This window comes from Callorhinus ursinus, unplaced genomic scaffold (genome assembly GCF_003265705.2).
Source record: "Callorhinus ursinus isolate GAN/ISIS: 27379988/994484 unplaced genomic scaffold, GSC_fseal_2.0 scaffold15, whole genome shotgun sequence".
Classification (NCBI taxonomy): domain Eukaryota; kingdom Metazoa; phylum Chordata; class Mammalia; order Carnivora; family Otariidae; genus Callorhinus; species Callorhinus ursinus.
The window spans coordinates 42133270-42151719 of NW_027397077.1; the positions used below are offsets into that span (position 1 = coordinate 42133270).

An 18450-nucleotide genomic window follows, 5' to 3' on the forward strand; every position below is an offset into this window, starting at 1 on the left:
GGTGTGAGGAGGCAGGGTGGTCTGGTGGGTCAGCAAAGGCTGGAGGCTTTCTCTGGGGCTGCCACTCTCTGGCCCTGAATTTGCCTCATCTCTCCTTGCTGCTCTGGCCTTCCCCTCCAGTGTCTCCTCACAAGTGCCTTCAAGACCCAGTGAACGGGTACAGTGGGCCTGGTGGGAACCTGGTCAACTGGAGATAGTATCCCACCTAATGAGGACAGCCATGCCTTGACCAGCCAGTTATTGTCACCAGGGGATGTTGGCCCAGTTGTATTCAAAGACTCTATTTTCGGGGCGCCTGTGTGGCTCAGTTGGTTAAGCGTCTGCCTTCAGCTCACGTCATGGTCCTGAGGTCCTGGAATCGAGCCCCATGTAGGGCTTACTGCTCCGCGGGGAGTCTGCTTCTCCCTCTGCCCCTCGCCCCTGCTTATGCTCTCTCTCTCAAATAAATAAATAAAATCTTAAAAAAAAAAACAAGACTATTTTCAAGAGAATCTGGTAATTACAACTTTTCATCAACTCCCCCAGTTTCTAAATGTTGTTAAGTTTAATTTTTGAAGAACATCTGCAAGGAGGACACAGCTGAGGGCTGCCAGTTTAAGACCACTGTGCCCTTTTAATCTCGGCAGGAACCGTGATGCTCCTGCAGCTCCAGCTCGTGGCCTTCCAGCTCAGACTCCCACTGCAGTTCTAATGCCCCAGGACACGGTATCAGGCCACATGGATCTGCCCACCTGCCACCCTGGGGTGGAGCCGTGATTGGGGACTGGCCAGCTGTTGACATCAGTGTCTAAGATATGCTTGCAGCCCATCAGCATGGCCTAGGGCAGGAGTTCTCAGAGTGTAGTCCCTGCCCCTCAGGGACTTGTTAGAAATAAAGATTCCTGGGGCGCCTGGGTGGCTCAGACTGTTAAGGGTCTGCCTTTGGCTCAGGTCATGATCCCAGGGTCCTGGGACTGAGCGCCCTGCCTCGGGCTCCCTGCTCAGCGGGCAGCCTGCTTCTCCCTCTCCCTCTGCTTGCGCTCTCTCTCTCAAATAAAATCTCTAAAAAAAAAAAAAAAAGATGCAAATTCTTGGACTCCAGGTCAAACCTGATTCCAGAAACCTTGGGGGTGGGACCCACCAGTGTCTAACAGGCCCTGCAGGTGATTCTGATGCCAGCTACAGTTTGAGAACCACTGGTCTAAAGGCAGGGGCTTAGTGGGTTCTCTGAGGTGGAGGTGGGCAGGGCTAGCCCCACTCCACCTGTCTGGTAGAGAGGTTTCTGTTCGACCTTCTAGCATGAATGAGGTGAATGACGTAACACGCCATTAAAATAACGGTGGTGCTACTTCCTGAGTGCTCACTGTGTGCTCAGTGCATCACATACGTTATTTCGTTTTAACTCCCATATAACCCCACAAGGCAGGTGCTGTTCTTATCCCCATTTTTCTGACAGGTAAAGTAGGGCTCAGAGAGGTGAAGTGACTTGTCCAAGTTCGCATTTACATGAGTGGTAAAAGCAGGAGCCTCCAAACTCCAAGCGCTCAGCGTTTAGCCAGCGTGCCGCACCACTCCTGGTCTGCCACGATGTGGCAGTTGGTATCTCACCCATTGGTCTCCTGGTGGTGGCCCGACTGAGCCTCCAGCCCAGATAATCCACTTGCCCTTGAATCTTTGTATTGAGGTCTGCTTCTGGGGGAACTCTAAGAAACTTCCCAGAACACTGGGGCCCAGGAGCTGCTCAGTAGTCCTCCTCTGCTCTCCTGCCCAGGTTCATGGCCACCAGTGACCTGATGTTGGAGCTGCAGAAGGACTCCATCCAGCTGGACGAGGACAGCGAGCGCAAGGTGGTGAAGATGCTGCTCAGGCTGCTGGAGGACAAGAACGGTGAGGTGCAGAACCTGGCCGTCAAGTGGTGAGTGTTGGCCTTAGTGGGGGCAGGGCAAGGCCGGGTGTGAGAGAGCCCCATGGGCTCCTGCCCCTTTGGGGTACCGTCTCTGAGAGAGTAGTTGCTGTGAGCACCCCCCTCAAACCCCGGGGGAGTTGGACAGTGCCTTGGTCTGGATTCCCCCAGAAATAGACCCAGTGACGGATTCAAGTGTGAGTTTATTTGGGAAGTGATCCCAGAAAACTCCAGTAGGGGAATAGGGAAGTGAGGTAGGGAAGGAAGAAAGCCAATAATGTGTGGAAGATCAAGCAAGTTACTTCTGTGGGCAAATGGAGCTTAACCCTACTGGGGGCCTTTGGGGCACAGTGTAGGACAGGCCCTGGGGAGTGTTCCACGTGCGCACTGTCAGTCTGGTTGAGTGCTGCTCCCGGCGTAGTGGGTAGCGTGGAGGGTTGACCCCGCCAGCCAGAGAAAGCCCTCAGGCGCAGATGCAGGTACTGGCAGCTGGAAGGTCACGCTGGCATGCAAAAGGAGTGAGGGCTGAAGGGTCAGGGGGGCCCCCAAAAGCCTTTGCCCTATGCACCCTGAGGTTGCAGTCCTGAGACCTTGGCCAGTTACCTTTAGAGCTAAAAAAACAAGATGAGGTATGTGCAGGGCACACGTGTGTGTGGGTGGGTGGAGGACTGAGGAACGGCAGGGGTCCACAGTCAACAGAGAATTGGGGCATTGCCTGTGGAACAGCACTCTGTGAGCTGGGCCCAGGCATTCTGTGCCGTCTTAATGAATTTCAACTTGATCCCAAGAGCAGAGGGAATCCAGTAGTTTTATGCAGGAACATGACATGGTCATGTTTGTAGTCTGGAAGCAGCTCTCTGGCCATGCGGTAGAGATAGGGTGGATGGTGGTTTCCCACCAGCAGAACCAATAGTACGGTAGTGTGTGTTCCAGTATGTGAATGCTCGGGCACCTTGACTGAAGGGATAATAAAGTCATTATTTCTCATGAAACCTACACTAAATGTAGGCTCACTTGTGGGTGCCGTGGTACTTGGCAGGTAGAAACAGGTGTGGATGTTGAGGACTCAGCTCCCACAAGCAGCACTGTGGTGCTGATTTTCTCCATCAGTGGTGAGATTTTCCGAAATGGCCAACATCTCCTGGTAGTTTTCCGGAAAACAAAGTACAGTCTTCCTTCAATTTACTGGATAGTTATATTCTTGGGAAATTTAGAGCCTATTAAAATAGTATAAAAAGTGCTTTGTGTTTATATGTAAATTGAAATTAGATTTTGGACTTAGATAATTATGGAAAGGTTTTTTTTCCTATGCAAATGCCCAGTGGGGTGTTAGAAACTCCAGCAGGACATGGAACATGTTTTGTTTTACAATATTGCCTTTCCCAGCCACGTGTACTACCCCCCCCGCCCCCAAATAAAAGCCAAAAGTGACATCTCATTAGTTATGACCAAAAAAAGGCCCCCATAAATTTCCAGAACTCTCCGGAGGGCACTACACCCCAATCAGAACCTATAGGAGGCAGAAAGTGGGGGGAACCTCATGAGTACTTGGCTAGAAGAGTTGATGTCGAAAACCGTCAAAAGAGAGCCACGGTTTACAAACTGGTATGCATTGCAGTTCCCTGGGACCCTGGTTAAAGCTATGTATTCCCCAGCAGGGATTCGGACTCAGGAGCAGGAGGGGTGGAGGGAGGAGTCTGAGGTGGGCAGATGAGAAGGTAGCACCTGGGAATCTGCACTCGAATGCACACCCACATCCCAGAATTCATTTAGGTCAGAGGTTCTCAATCTTAACTGCATGTTAGAATTACCTAGGGAATTAAAAAACAAAACAAAACAAAAACAAACTCGCAATGTCCAGGCCACACCTGAAAACCAATGAACTCAGATTCTCTGGGGTTAGCACCCAGGTGACAGCTTTTTAAACGCCCCAGGTGATGGCAATGCACAGTTAAGGCTAAGAATTAATGTGTCTAGTACAGCTGTTTTTAAACTTTAATGTGGCTTCATATCACCTGGGGCCTTTGTTGAACTGCAGATGCTGGTTCAGTAGCTCTAGGGTAGGACCTGAGAGTCTGCATTTCTGACAAGTTCCAGGTGATGCTGGTGATGCTTCTGAAGCTGATCTGTGACTATGATCGGCAAAGCAAGGCTCTAAGGCAGAGGTTCTCAGAGTGTGGTCCCTGGACCACCAGTATCAGCATCCACTGAGAACTTGCTAGAAATTTAAATTCTCAGGCCCCACCTAGACCTCCTGAATCTAAAAATGTGGGGTGGGGTCCAGAAATCTGTTTTAACAAGTCCTCCAAGAGAATTCTGATACATGCTCAAGTTTGAGAACCTCTTGGGCATTCCTTGGTTTCTAGCTGAGGTTACTGGGTTCAGGGGTTTGGCCATATACTGACATGCAAAACCCAGGAGGAGGTGCAGGTTTGGGAGGTGCCAGGAACGATGTTGGCAGAGCCAGAGGGTGCCTGTCTTTCTGGCAAAATAAGGAGTCCCCTGTCAATCTGGGGCCTTTTCCTCTGCACATGTGGCCCCATGGACTGGAGGGGGACCTAAGGAGCGGCATGACTCAGGCTGAGCCTGGGGTTTTTGGACACCCTCCTTCCCTCCTTGCTCAGCCTGGGTCCTCTGGTGGGCAAAGTGAAGGAGTACCAGGTGGAGACCATCGTGGATGCCCTCTGTGCCAACATGCGGTCAGATAAGGAGCAGCTCCGAGACATTGCTGGCATCGGCCTCAAGACTGTCCTGTCGGAGCTCCCCCCTGCAGCTACAGGTACCCAGGTCCCAGGGATTAGGCACTGTCATTATCTGTCCTACTTTATGATTAAAGAGACTGGGGCCCAGAGAGGTGAAGGTACTTACTAATGCCATCCAGCTAGTGAATGGCAGAGAATTCAGACCCAGCTTCTGTTTAAGTTCCTGGCTCTGTGTCAGGAATGCTTTAGCTGTCAGGAACAAAAATCTAACTAATGACAGTTTAAGGGAGTATGGGGTTGCTTTTCTGACAGAATTCTGGAGGGATCAGCCATCCCATTTTTGCAGCAATTCATTTAGCAGCTCAACTAGGACAGGGGTAAGGTCTCTGCCTCTTTTAAGAAAAGCACATGTTTCCTCAGAAGCCCTCAGAAGGCTTTGACCTATATCTCACTGGCCAGAACAGGGTCACTTGGCCCCTGCTAGCAGCAAGGGAGTCTAGGCAGGGAGCATTCCCTGCCTCCCTAGTTAGCAGGTGGAAGGCAGAGGGGCCAGGTGTGGGGTGAGTCAGCCACCAATTCTTCAGCTTCCCTGGCTGTCCCCTTTAGTTCAGTCAGACTCTGGGTCAAACCTTGGACCACTCAAGGCCAGGGTCAGCTGGATTCTCGGGGATGTAGGCTCAGGAATATAACGAGAGCAAGGGCCGACCAGAGGTGGTGGCCAGCCCTGGGCCTCACTGTGCCATCTTTGTGCTCTGTGCAGGCTCTGGCCTGGCTACCAACGTGTGCCGGAAGATCACCGGCCAGCTCACCAGTGCCATCGCCCAGCAAGAGGATGTGGCTGTGCAGTTGGAAGCCCTGGACATCCTCTCTGACATGCTGAGCAGGTGGGGGAGGCCACCCTGAGCAAGGAGGACCGGGGAAGGGCAACATGGGGGCAGAGAGGGATTCAGATCCACAGAACCAGCACTTAACTGCACACCAGGCTCTGTGCTTGGTGCTCCTTAAGTGTCCTAGCAGCCCTGCGAAGGAGAACTCCTCCATCGCAATTCTATAGTCTCTGAGCCCCGCCCAAGGTCACACTGTCAGTACCAAGGTAACAGTAAATGGCAGAACCTGGGGTTTGAATTCAGGTCTCTCCAAGCCTGGAAGCCTGTGTGTGTTCATCCTCTCCCTCATCCCCTTCTTTGTCTTTTTATTCTTTTGGGCAGAGCTGGGCCTTTGTTTTAAATTACACTGTACATTTTAAAACTGTTTATTCATTCAACCTCCCAAGACTTGAACACCTACTCTGTGACCCAGAAAAATGTCAGATGTTGAACTGGTGCTGGGAATATGGAATTGGATGGGTCTTGGGCTCACAGATAACATAAACTAAGTGGATAAGAACAACAGTAAGGAAAAGAGCAGAGCCTTTAGGAGCTCATAGGAGGAGCTGGGGGTAGGGAACTTTCCTTGAGAGGGTCCTGCTAGCTGAGCCTTCAAGGATGGGCAGGACTTGGCCAGGATCGGTTGGGCATAAGGGGGACACTGGAGAGAGAGACTGCCCTCGGTTTCTGGGGGAGACAGCGTGGGGCTGGGGTGTAATGTGGAGAGGCTGGTGTGGAGAGATGAGGCTGAGGGCTGAGCAGGAGCTGCAGGGTGGGTGACTAAGGCTGACACTGGATGTGTGAGGAGTGGGGGTGGGGGTCAGGGCAGGGGTCAAGGAATGCCTTGTGCATATTTGTGTGTTTCAGACTTCTCTGCCATGTGCACGGTAGATGGCAGGGTTTGAATGGGCAGGGAGACTGGTTAGGAGGCTTCTGCAGGCAGGTGCACTCAGGTTGTATTTAGAAGATAGACTCCACAGGATTTGGGGTGGGTGAGGGGCAAAAACTCAGAGGTGACACCCAGGGGTCCGGCTTTACTGACTGGGGGGCACACACACAGGGCCATTGGCTGTGGTGGGGTGCACTCTGGGAACAGGAGCAGGTTGTGGGGAGGAAGGTGATGGGTTCATTTGAGGCATGTTGCATCAGAGGTGCCTGGGAGGCACCCACTCAACCAAAGACTCCATGAGGGCAGGCTCTAGGGCCAGTCTAATCTTACCCAAGCTTCCAGCACAGGCCCTGTGACATAGTAGGTGAACAAACAAATAAAGAAATGAAATCCAGGAGAGAGAGCTGGGCTGGACATGGGAGTGTGAGGCCAATGTGTTTGTGTAGAGTGAGAAAAGTCTCAGCATATGTATGGGACAGAAAATGCACAAGCCTGGTTTTGAAGATGAAGACAGAGACTGCTAAGGTGGGTAGGGGGCTGCATTCTCCCTGTGCAGAAGCCATTCTCTAGTTTTGCCTCTTGCCTTAAGCCTAGAGCCCAGCTTATCCAAAGAGCACTGGGGAGCCACTGAAGGAGTTAGGCAGAGGATTGACCAGGTCAGAGGTAGACTTGTCTAAAATCACTGTGATCTCAGTGAAGGGGATGGATTGACAGGGTGTGTGTGTGTGTGTGTGTGTAGAGTGTGCCTAGGAGGCAAAGCCCAGACTGCCAGGAAATCAGCCCCACTGGAGTCCCCCACACTCCATTACCATCAAGCCTTCTCCCCAGGCTAGCAACCTGGACATCTGGATTCAAGTCCTGGCCTTGAATTTCTTGGCTGAGTGGTCTTGAGAAAGTCCCTTCCCCTCTCTGCTTTCTCTTGTGTTATAATAAATAAATGAATACTCCACACAGTTGCAGGGCGCCTTTCCATTTACCAAGGGTCATTGGGTTGTCATAATTCCGGGGAGGAGGCCTGGAGAGGATGGGGAGAGGAGGAGAGGTGCCTGGTCCAGGCTCCCCGCTGGGTGGGCCCCGTCCGACATCCCCTCCGACTCCCCAGGCTGGGCGCCCCTCTGGGTGCCTTCCACGCCAGCCTCCTGCACTGTCTGCTGCCGCAGCTGAGCAGCCCACGCCTGGCCGTGCGCAAGCGGGCTGTTGGGGCACTGGGCCACCTGGCGGCCGCCTGCAACACCGACCTCTTCGTGGAGCTCGCGGACCACCTGCTGGATCGGCTGCCCGGCCCGCGTGCACCCGCCAGCCCCGCCGCCATCCGCACTCTGATCCAATGTCTGGGTAGCGTCGGCCGGCAGGCAGGCCACCGCCTCGGTAAGGGGGTGGAGCCCCTCCGCAAGGGGCGGGGCCGAGGTGGGGAGGTGCTGCGGAGCCTGGGGTGGGCGGCCTCCTAGGTGAGGGAGCGCGGCTGATGCAGGGAGGAGCTTGGGGGGGGGGGGGCCCGAGCTGAGAGTAGGGGGCAGGGCATGAGTGTCAGCCACCTTCCAGGTAAGGGACGCCTGGGAGCAGGAGGCAGAGCTTGGGAGGCTGTGGGTGGACCCTGAGCTCTTCGTGCTGCCACCAAACTTAAATACATTATGTTCTATCTTCCTACTTTGGCAGATATAAGAACCCAGAAGCCAGGTTTGAATTTTTAAAAATTTTTATTGGGGCATAATGTACATAAAATAAACTGTACAACTTAAAGTGCACAGTTAAGTGTGTTTGACCTTTGCGTACAGCTGTGGAAGTACCTCAATCAATATGTAGAACATTTCCATCACCCCCCAAAAGTGCCCTTGTGCCCTTTTGCAGTCCATCCTTCCCCCTGCCCCACTCCAGGCAAGCACTGGGCAGCTTTCTGTCACCAGAGATGAATTTTATAGAAATGGAATCCTGCAGGTTTGAATTTATTTTCAAGCACCTCGGAGTTCTGGGCTAGAACAAGCCAGTATGGGCAGACTTGGCCACGGTCTGCCCCTCTTTCCCCTCTGGCTCTCTCACTGTAAGGGATTTTATGAACACACTCGGGGACCCCACCCCGAAGTCCATGCTCTGTCCGCATCCCCCCTCAAACAACAGCCACCGTTGGTCACTCTTGGGAGTATGAACCCATGAGGGAGCCTGAACAGGACCAGACTAGGTTCATGGTCAGTTGGGCAGGAAAATGGGGAAGCCTGTGACTGGAGAAGAGCTAGGATAGAACCCTTTAAAGCACCAAGAGGTGCCCCTGCCTGTTGCATAAGGGAGTACCTGCATTTCCATGTTTCCCATCCAGGGCTACAATCTAGTGCCAGAAAGATGAGGACATGAGTAAGTTTCAGCGACATGCTACTTTAGGGCCTGCCCTGCTCCAGGTGGAGCTCTTTATGTGCATCATGTCATTAATCCTCACCCAAATCTCTGCCTGGTAGGCATTGTTATCGCTACTGGAAGGATGAGTAGACTAGGTCAGAGAAGTGGTTGTGGTGTGCCCGAGGTCGCGTAGCTCACAGGTGGCGGAGACAAGGCTAGAACCTTGACATCTGCTTGACTCTGAAGCCACTGAGTGGAGTTTGCAGTGTTCAGGGCTGCAAGTGCAGGGACAGGTTGAGTGCTGTGGGCTGAGGGAGCCTGGGAAAGGGTCTGACCTGCCCTCAGTGACACACCCGGCCCTGTAGGCGCCCACCTGGACCGCCTGGTGCCCCTGGTGGAGGAGTTCTGCAACCTGGATGACGATGAGCTCCGGGAGTCCTGCCTCCAGGCCTTTGAGGCCTTCCTGAGGAAGTAGGTGCAGTGCGCGTGCCAGGAGACTGGGGCCCAGGGTTTCTTTGGGAAGTTGGCGGCAGGGGTGGGGCACGATGCTGGCTTCGAAGCAGTATGATCTCAGGACTCAGCCCTGGGCCAGCCCCCTGCCCTCTCCTGCCTGTCCAGCTGAGCCTCCCCTATCCCGCCCCACAGGTGCCCCAAGGAGATGGGTCCTCACGTGCCCAGCGTGACCAGCCTCTGCCTCCAGTACTTGAAGCATGACCCGAACTATAACTACGACAGTGACGGGGATGAGGAGCAGATGGAGACAGAAGATAATGAATTCAGTGAGCAAGGTGGGTGGCCAACTTGTCATTGGGGCTGGAAGGCAGAAATGGGTGCCGCTTTCCTGGGATACCTCACCCCCCAGCCAAAGACACATCTGGCACCCCCATCCTGATCTTAACTCTTCCTCAGTCTCCAGCCCTGCCCTCTGTGATCTGGGTTCCCCAAGGTCCCCACCCTGTGCACAGATCCAGGTAATGATAGTGGTAATTGCTATCATTTATGGAACATCTACTAGTGTCCTGAGCATTCTCGTTTCATGCTCCTTCCAAGAACTCTAGAAAACCACTGCTTGTTATTATCCCCATATTTCAGACAAGGAAACCCAGATTTAGGGAAGAGATCTGCCTGAAATGACACAGCTGGGAAGTTGGCAAAACTGGGCCTTGGAGCCCCCACTTCTATGCTGCCATCTCTATGTCTGCTTAGTAGTGGCTTCCAAGAGATGATGCTTTCACCCAGCAGAGTGAAGCGCTAATGGTGGAATGATAGGTACTAACGGGGAGAGAGATACCTGGTTGGGGAACGGATGCAGTGGCTGCCTTCCTTCTGTGCCCATGGTCCTACCTGTCACTCAGACTGCTGGCCCTGGGCCTTAGAAGCAGGGCATTGATGGAGGAGAGGGACTTAGGACCTGGTGGGGTACTCAGAATAAGATGGGATGGTGGGAGATGAGATTGGACAGGCGTGTTGGGGCCTCGAGCACCAAGTCAGGGAGAATGGGCATTTTCTTGCCAGTAGCCTGGAGCTGTGGATGTTTCTTCCTGGGTGGCGTAGGGTGGAGGTAACAAACCACAGTCCATCAGAGGACATCTGCTCTGGCGACAGGACATATCCATGGGACCATCCACATGGCCCACTGTGGCTTCTCCAGGCGCCAGTGCTCTGCAAGTCTGAGTCATCTACAGAGTGGCACGGGTAGAAAGAACACACTGGCCTCTGGGTCTGTGCCTGGTGGTGTCCCTAGTTAGGACCGTCCCCTTTTTAGCCTCATGTGCGTCTCCCCAGGTGTATGGGTGGGCCCTGTGGGCCTGAATCTCAGCTCTGTTGTTTCCTAGCTGTGTGTCCTCAGGAGAGTCTCACCCTCTCTGAGCCTAATTCTTGTCGTCTATAAAATGGGGCTCACGGCGCCCTCATTCCTGAGGTGTGGTGAAGACTTGATGAGCTCTGTTCTCTCAGGGGAGCTTGGAGAGTAGAAAGCCTCATAAACACAGCTTTTCATTGTTAGTAGTCCTGCCTGGAAGCCAGAATCAGGACTTGAGAGGCTGGTGGGGGGGTGGGTGGGGAGGAGGTCAGAGGGAGGCCTGTCACCTCTCCCTTCTGGAATCCCAATAAGTGAAACATCACCCAGTCAGTTCTGACCAAAGGATGTATTTTGTGCCCCAAGTGGATTCTCTGAAATCCTCACTAACGACTTGGAAGTTAGTTTTGTCCCTGATGTAGGCAAAACAGTGAAGGGTCTGGGGGCAAAGGGAGGAGCCTGGCCTAACTCCAGCTATATCCCTGCTCATGTAACATGGGGTGAGCCATTCCCCCCAGTTTCCACATCTCTACAGAGGGAAAATAACCCCTGTCTCACAAGGTAGTTGTGAGGCTCAAATGAGGTTGTGGATCTGAGGTGCTTGGCATTCCCTCTGGCACACAGTAGGTGTTCATGAAATGGCAGGTAACACTCCCAACAGCCTGTAAATAGTCAACAAAGGTTGAAACAGGCCTGGCTCCCTCCTCCCTGCCCGATCCTGGGAGACAGCCTGGGTGGGGCCAGGCTGCCATGCTCAGGGCTCCATGGGTTTCCTGTTCCTGCCCCAGAGAGTGAGGACGAGTACAGTGATGATGATGACATGAGCTGGAAGGTGCGTCGGGCCGCGGCCAAGTGCATGGCAGCCTTGATTGGCTCTCGGCCCGACCTGCTGCCTGACTTCCACGGCACCCTGGCGCCTGCGCTCATCTGCCGCTTCAAGGAACGCGAGGAGAACGTCAAGGCTGATGTCTTCGGGGCTTACATTGTGCTGCTGCGGCAGACACGACCCCCAAAGGGGTGGCTGGAGTCCATGGAGGAGCCCACCCAAACGGGCAGCAACCTCCATGCGCTGCGCGGCCAGGTGGGCACGCCTCCTCCTGTCTCCCACCCTCACTCCCCAACTCATGACTCACCCTCCCACCTGTTCACCCTCCCATCCGTCTGCCTTCCCATCCTTCCACTGCCCCACCATCTGTCCAGCCACTGAAGTGTGTGCCCCGAGCCCTGATTGTGCCTGGCCCTGTGGTAGGTGTTGAGGCCCAGCGGGGAGCATGGCAGGTGAAGCCCTGGCCCCAGGACCACACAGATAGATAGCACAAATAGGGCTTCTGGCCCGGCCCCCCCCCCCCCCCAGAAGGAGTTTTATTCTAAGGACCTAGAAGCCACAGGAGGGGAATTATGGGATCCCATTCCCATTTGAAGGAGCTCACTCTGGCTGCTATACGGGGAATGGAGTGTAATAGGGCAGGAAGAGTAGCTGCCGGAGGCCAGCAGGAGGCCATGGTAGTTGTCCAAGTGGGAGGGATGGTGCTGTGGGCTGGGCATAGGGGAAAGAGGATTGGTCAGACTGGAGGGGTAGTTTTTGGGTCTTGCTGACGGATTAGATGTGGAGGGTGAAGGACCGGAAGGTGTCATGTGATTGCCAGGCTCTGGCTAAAGCATGAACTGCTGCTCCATGCCACTGTGAAGAGAATACTTAGAGTTCTGTTCTGGACATTTATGTGGGAGGTCCTTGGATGCCCACGTTGAGAGGTCCGGCGGGCGGCGAGCACACGAGTCAACATTGGAGATGTAGATCGGGAGTCTTTGCTTCACTGGCATCTAAGCTCGGGGACCAACTGGGCTCCTCTGGGGAGAGAATCTAGCCAGGGAAGGGAAAAGGGCCTCAGTGCTTCCCCATCAAGGAGTGTAGGGGTGAGAGCCAGACTGCCTTGGGTAGCCTGGAGCAAGTCACTTCATCTCTCTGACCTGCTCCCCGTCTGTAAAGAGGGCCCAGGAACAGGACCGACCGCAGAGTGCCTGGTGTGGAGTGTGTGGTGGAAAGCTGGGGCTGGAGCAATCCTCTCACACCGGGGGTCCTCCATGGGTCTGTGCCTGGGCAAAGCCCCCCAGTACTGGGTGGGACAGCCAAGTTTCCTGACTAGTCACTGATCCCCTGCAAACTGCCCATAGGTGCCTCTTGTGATCAAGGCCCTGCAGCGGCAGCTTAAGGATCGGAGCATCAGGGCCCGCCAGGGCTGCTTCAGCCTCCTCACAGAGCTGGCGGGCGTCCTCCCTGGCAGCCTGGCAGAGCACATGCCCGTGCTGGTAGCAGGTAGGATGGACTGCAGCCAGGTATCTGCTGCCCTGGGCTCTTCCAGAACCCGACCCCAGGCCTCAATCCCCGTGGGTACCCCCGCTCAGCAACCTACGGTGGTTCCCCACTGCCAGCAGTGAGAACAAAGCTGGGGTACAGGCCCTATGTCCTGGTTTCCGAGGGGTTTCCTGGCCTTGTGTCCCTCTGCCCTGGCCAAGCTCTGACCTTTCAGAATCTGCAGCCTAAGAGCCTAGGGGTCTGGGTCCAGCTCAGATGCCTGCAGGTGCTCCACCCTCATATCCAGGGACTGCCTGTGGCCCCATAACCTTTGAACCCCCCCCACAGGCATTGTCTTCTCTCTGGTGGACCATTCCAGCTCTTCAACTATCCGGATGGACGCCCTGGCCTTCCTACAGGGGCTGCTGGGCACAGAGCCAGCCGAGGCCTTCCACTCACACCTGCCGACTCTCCTGCCACCTGTGACGGCCTGCGTGGCTGACCCTTTCTACAAGATCGCGGCCGAGGCCCTGCTGGTGCTCCAGGAGCTGGTGCGGGCCCTGTGGCCCCTGGACAGGCCTCGGACGCTGGACCCCGAACCATACGTTGGAGAGATGTCTGCGGCCACCCTGGCACGGCTCCGTGCCACTGACCTGGACCAGGAGGTGAAGGAGCGCGCCATCGCCTGCATGGCCCACCTCGTGGCCCACCTGGGTGACCGGCTCGGTGACAACCTAGGGCCGTCACTGTTGCTCCTCCTGGACCGCCTGCGGAATGAGATCACCCGGCTGCCTGCTGTCAAGGCGCTGACGCTGGTGGCCGTGTCCCCGTTGCGGCTTGACCTGCAGCCCGTCGTGGCTGAGGCACTGCCCATTCTGGCCTCGTTCCTGCGGAAGAACCAGCGGGCGCTGCGGCTGGCCACGCTGGCCGCCCTGGACGCGCTGGCCCAGAGCCAGGGACTTAGCCTCCCGCCAGCTGCCGTGCAAGCTGTGCTGGCCGAGCTGCCTGCCCTGGTCAGTGAGAGCGACATGCATGTGGCCCAGCTGGCCGTGGACTTCCTTGCCACGGTGACCCAGGCCCAGCCGGCCTCTCTGGCCAAGGTCAGCGGCCCCGTGCTCTCGGAGCTGCTGCGGTTGCTGCGCTCGCCCCTATTGCCCGCCAGTGTGCTGGCCGCTGCCGAAGGCTTCCTGCAGGCCCTTGTGGGGACCCGCCCCCCGTGCGTGGACTACGAGGAGCTCATCCTCATGCTCACGGCACCTGTCTATGACCAGGCTGCGGAGGGGGGGCCAGGCTTGCACAAGCAGGTGTTTCACTCTCTGGCTCGCTGTGTGGCAGCCCTCGCGGCCGCCTGTCCCCAGGAGGCGGCAGGCACGGCAAACCGCCTGGTCTGCGATGCCAGGTCACCCCACTCCAGCACAGGGGTCAAGGTCCTGGCGTTCCTGTCGCTGGCTGAGGTGGGCCAGGTGGCCGGGCCAGGCCCCCAGCGGGAGCTGAAGGCAGTGCTCCTGGAAGCCTTGGGGTCACCCAGTGAGGACGTGAGGGCGGCTGCGTCCTATGCGCTGGGCCGCGTGGGCGCCGGGAACCTACCCGACTTCCTGCCCTTCCTGCTGGGGCAGATCGAGGCTGAGCCCCGGCGGCAGTACCTGCTGCTGCACTCGCTCAGGGAGGCCCTGGGGGCCGCCCAGCCTGACAGCCTGAAGCCCTATGCTGAGGACATCTGGGCCCTGCTCTTCCAACGCTGTGAGGGCGCCGAGGAGGGCACCCGGGGGGTGGTGGCTGAGTGCATCGGCAAGCTGGTTCTCGTGAACCCTCCGTTCCTTCTGCCCCGATTCCGGAAGCAGCTCGCTGCAGGTAGGGGCACAGGTGTGGGCAAAGGCAGTCCAGGTCGGAAGTAGGCAGTTTGCGTCTGAGCGGCCCACTCAGAGCAAGCTAATTCAAACCACTGGGTTGGAGAGTCACGGTGTGGATAAGGTAAAGGCAGAGGATCCATGAGAAAACACAGTGTTTCCAGAGACTTGAGGCCTCCTCCTGGGGGACTCTCTGGGATGGAGGAGAGAGAATCCTTAGTATCTTAATATGTCCCCTCAAAAAATAAACCTTTCGTGATGCCACTTTCATACTCCTTGATGTGGACCGTAGCCTCATGCTCCGGGTGAAGGTTAATAAAATCAGTTTTTTGTCTGCAGAGAGCGTAGCTCTCTCGGGCTGGTTGGAGCCGGGAACAAATGTCAGTGTAGACCAGGACTGGGTACCATACCCTGGTGGTTTGGGGAGGGTCCGGCAAAAACCGGGGGCAGGTTTTGTGTGGTCAGGCAAGGCCATGTCAGGGCGTTCCGAAGCCCAGGGAGGGAGAAAGCAGACAGGTGGGACTGGGGGGCTCTTGGGCAAGTGAAAGCCCCTGAGAAGGAAAGGCCTGTAGACCTTGAGCTGGTCCGCTGGCCCACTGATAGGGTCAGTGGGTGTATTCATTGGCAGAATGCAGGCAAAGTGCTGGGTGTATCGTACGTGGTATGTAATTTATACTAAGTGAGTAACTGCTATCATTGCTCTGTTAGGGATTCCAGTTAGGCCCTTACTGGGCTGCTGTGTTTAGAAGCCACAGCTCTGTGGCCCGCACCAATGACTGTGTGGACAGAAGAACGTATCAAGGACATTGCCTGTGACGCTCACAGGGCTCTTCACGAGGAACCTTGAGAGGCCAGAGTCTTGGGATGAGCTTGGAATGGCTCTGCCATTTCCAGGCTCCGATTTGTTTCTGCCTCATGCACGCTGTTGAGCCAGCGAACCAGTCACATTTCCTAGTTAGCCGCCTGGAAGCTTGGAGCCAGATTCGTGGCCTGCTTCTAGCAAGTCTGTGGGACTTCCTAGCTGGCTCTCCCTGCCCTCACTCTAGTCTTCCTCTCACTTTCCTGCCTGTATTTTCCCTCGGCCTCATTTTTTTCATTTTATTTCTTAATTAATTATTTTTAAAAAGGATTTCTTTTTTAGAGCGAAGAGAGCGTGTGCACAGAGGGAGAAGGAGAGGGAGAATCTTAAGCAGACTTCCCCCACTGGAGCCGGGAGCCCGATGGCAGGGCTCGATCCCACGACCCTGAGATCATGACCTGAGCCGAAACCAAGAGCTGGACACTTAACTGACTGTGCCACCCAGGCGCCCCATCATTTTTCTCATTTTATTTTAATTTTATTTATTTATTTATTTGTTTTAAGATTTTATTTATTTGTTTGACAGACAGCGAGAGAGGGAACACAAGCAGGGGGAGTGGGAGAGGGAGAGCAGGCTTCCCGCCGAGCAGGGAGCCCGATGTGGGGCTTGATTCCAGGACCCTGGGACCATGACCCGAGCCGAAGGCAGACGCTTAATGACTGAGCCACCCGGGCACCCCATTTTTCTCATTTTAAGTTCACTCAATGCTGTTCTATTGTCCATGTCTTCATCAGCCACCCTGAATCTTCTCAGGGGCCAGTCAAGATAGAGTAAGAGGGAAAAAGCTGCAAGTCTAAAGTCACTAACTCTTTCCCTTATTCACACCCTGGCACCAAAATGTAAACTTTTTTCCTGAGTCTCTAATGTAAAATCTATGTGATGGAAACAACCTTAACCCATCACTGTTGTGTGCTGGGGGAGGAGAGGAGCAAGCAGCTCTGGTTTGTTTCTTTCACAACATAATAGGAGGTATATTCCCTTCCCTTTCTTCACCTTCTCTACTCAGCCAGCTGAAAAGTAAAATTAAGTGACTTCTCCATTACCAAGCTTAGGGGGTGTTCTGAACTCTGTTGGAATCCCTTTGGCCTTCAGTTTGCCTGAACACACCTGCCCCCTGCTTGGAGGATGCAGGCCTGCGGAGGAGGGCCTGGCCAGGCTCAGAATCAGCCATTGAATTTTGGATCTGCTGTGTGACCTGAGATGTGAACTTAACCTTTCTGGGTCTTCTTCCTCATCTGTGAAATAGAGATTCATAATAATTTTTATGAAACATTTTTATTTATCTTACCATTAATTAACAGGACCATTCTGAGGATTAATTGAGATAACGCGTCTGAAAAATAGAATGCAGCCCTAAGGCCTGAACAGAGGTCTTCCTTTGGGCTGTGGATTGACCACTGTCTTGGTTCCTTGTTTGCATCCTGCAGTGTGGTTACCTGAGAACTGGCAGTTTTTCTGTCAGCCACAGCAGGGAGAATTTAGGGATGAATTTTAGGCTGCCGAGGGAAATGAGAGCATTGACTTCGCCAAAGATGGGTGTTTTGAATGGGGAGGGGTCCGGTTCTGTCTCCCAGGGAGGCAGGGAGCTTGGGCACCTTTGGACCTGTGGGTGTCCAGGACCCGCCCTGCCACTCACCAAGCTGATGCGTCTCGTCCTGCAGGTGGGCCACACACCCGGAGCACAGTTATCACAGCGCTCAAGTTCCTCGTATCTGACCAGCCCCATCCTATCGACCCCCTCCTGAGGAGCCTCGTCGGTGAGCACCCCTTCCCTCTGCCCCCGGCCCCATTCAGTCCCTGCTCCCAGGCTTTGAGTCTGGGCTGATTTTTCCTACACATGGGCCAAGGGGAGTTGGAGACCAAGGAGGCTACCTCGCTCCCATGACGGGCAGCAGGGCCTGCTTTCAAGTCCCTGTGCTGGCACTGAACTGCTGGGTGAGCCTAGCCTGCCCCTTCTCACCTCTGAGCTCAGTTTCCTCCTCTGTAGAATGGGGGTAAGGTCCTAAGGTTATTTCAGGGACCCTATCTGTTACTGAGGAGAAGGTACTCCCTGAGCATGCAGGCTCTTGCAAGTGGAAAACCACCAGCCTCTCACATGCATTGACCTCAGCGGGCACAAAGCTGGGTAGGGCTGCACTGGAGCTGGGGAGCATGGTTCCCCCTCTTATCCCCTGTCTGAGGAGCCTTGTGTCTTGAGGAGCCCAAGTAGCCTTCATTGGTGAGCCCTCTCTTTGGGGCTCTGCAGGACCAGGCTCTTCCTAGAGAAGGCAGACATTCAACGATCGGAGCCTGCAGGCCTGTCACTGGACCACACTGGAGTCTGGCCCTCCTCCTCCACGCAGCCTAGTGTAGTGTGGGGAGTCTTGGGTTGGCAGCCTGGCTCTGCTACTCTCTGGCTGTGTGAGCATGGACAGATCATCTCATCCCGAGCTATAAAACGGGAGTGCTGGTCCCCACTTGCCAGGGCACTGTTGTGTGAGACCAGGGGTCAGCGGACATGGCCACGGTCGGGATTGGAGAACACGTCCGGAAGCCACAGCAATATCAGCAGCAACTTCATCCCATCCCCTGACCCAGTGGGCACACGCTGCCGCCAGTCCCGATTTCCCTCATCTTGCCTAAGCTGCCTGCCCAGGGCTGGCAGCCCCCTAGGGATCTGTGCCTGGATGTTTGGTGGTTGTTGTATGTTTGAACCAGTTTTCGAGCTCTCATTGTGTATCTGGTACAAGGCTAGGTCCTTTAATACACCTCACCATGGTTCATTCTCACAGCTCCCTGCATGGTATGTAGGCCTGGCCACATCTTACAGATGAGGAAGCAGAGGCTCAGAGAGGAGACATGAACTCAGGTCTTGCCAGCTTCCCCATAGCTGTGTTCTCAGAGAGAATGGGGGAATCTAGGAACCAGCAGGGCACAGTGCAAGGAGCCAGAGGTAGCCAGCTCTTGGTTTGAATCTCGCTCTGCTGGAAGACTTTATGTTCTTCC

General features: G+C 54.9%; 1 protein-coding gene across 4 annotated transcripts in view; it reads left to right on the forward strand.

The window, feature by feature from the left end:
* The window catches only part of CAND2 (cullin associated and neddylation dissociated 2 (putative)), a 33166-nt gene that overhangs the window by 3960 nt on the left and 10756 nt on the right, over positions 1-18450 (forward strand). For 3 of the 4 annotated variants that reach the window (XM_073901668.1, XM_025885465.2, XM_073901670.1), the window contains exons 2-11: positions 1751-1894; positions 4507-4661; positions 5345-5468; positions 7442-7707; positions 9033-9138; positions 9313-9455; positions 11254-11546; positions 12638-12779; positions 13107-14609; positions 17127-17222. In XM_073901668.1, coding sequence (XP_073757769.1) covers positions 1751-1894; positions 4507-4661; positions 5345-5468; positions 7442-7707; positions 9033-9138; positions 9313-9455; positions 11254-11546; positions 12638-12779; positions 13107-14609; positions 17127-17222 — 2972 coding nt within the window. Of the gene's footprint in view, positions 1-132; positions 370-1750; positions 1895-4506; positions 4662-5344; positions 5469-7441; positions 7708-9032; positions 9139-9312; positions 9456-11253; positions 11547-12637; positions 12780-13106; positions 14610-17126; positions 17223-18450 lie in introns of those variants that run through there. The other variant, XM_073901671.1, reaches the window with a different exon arrangement.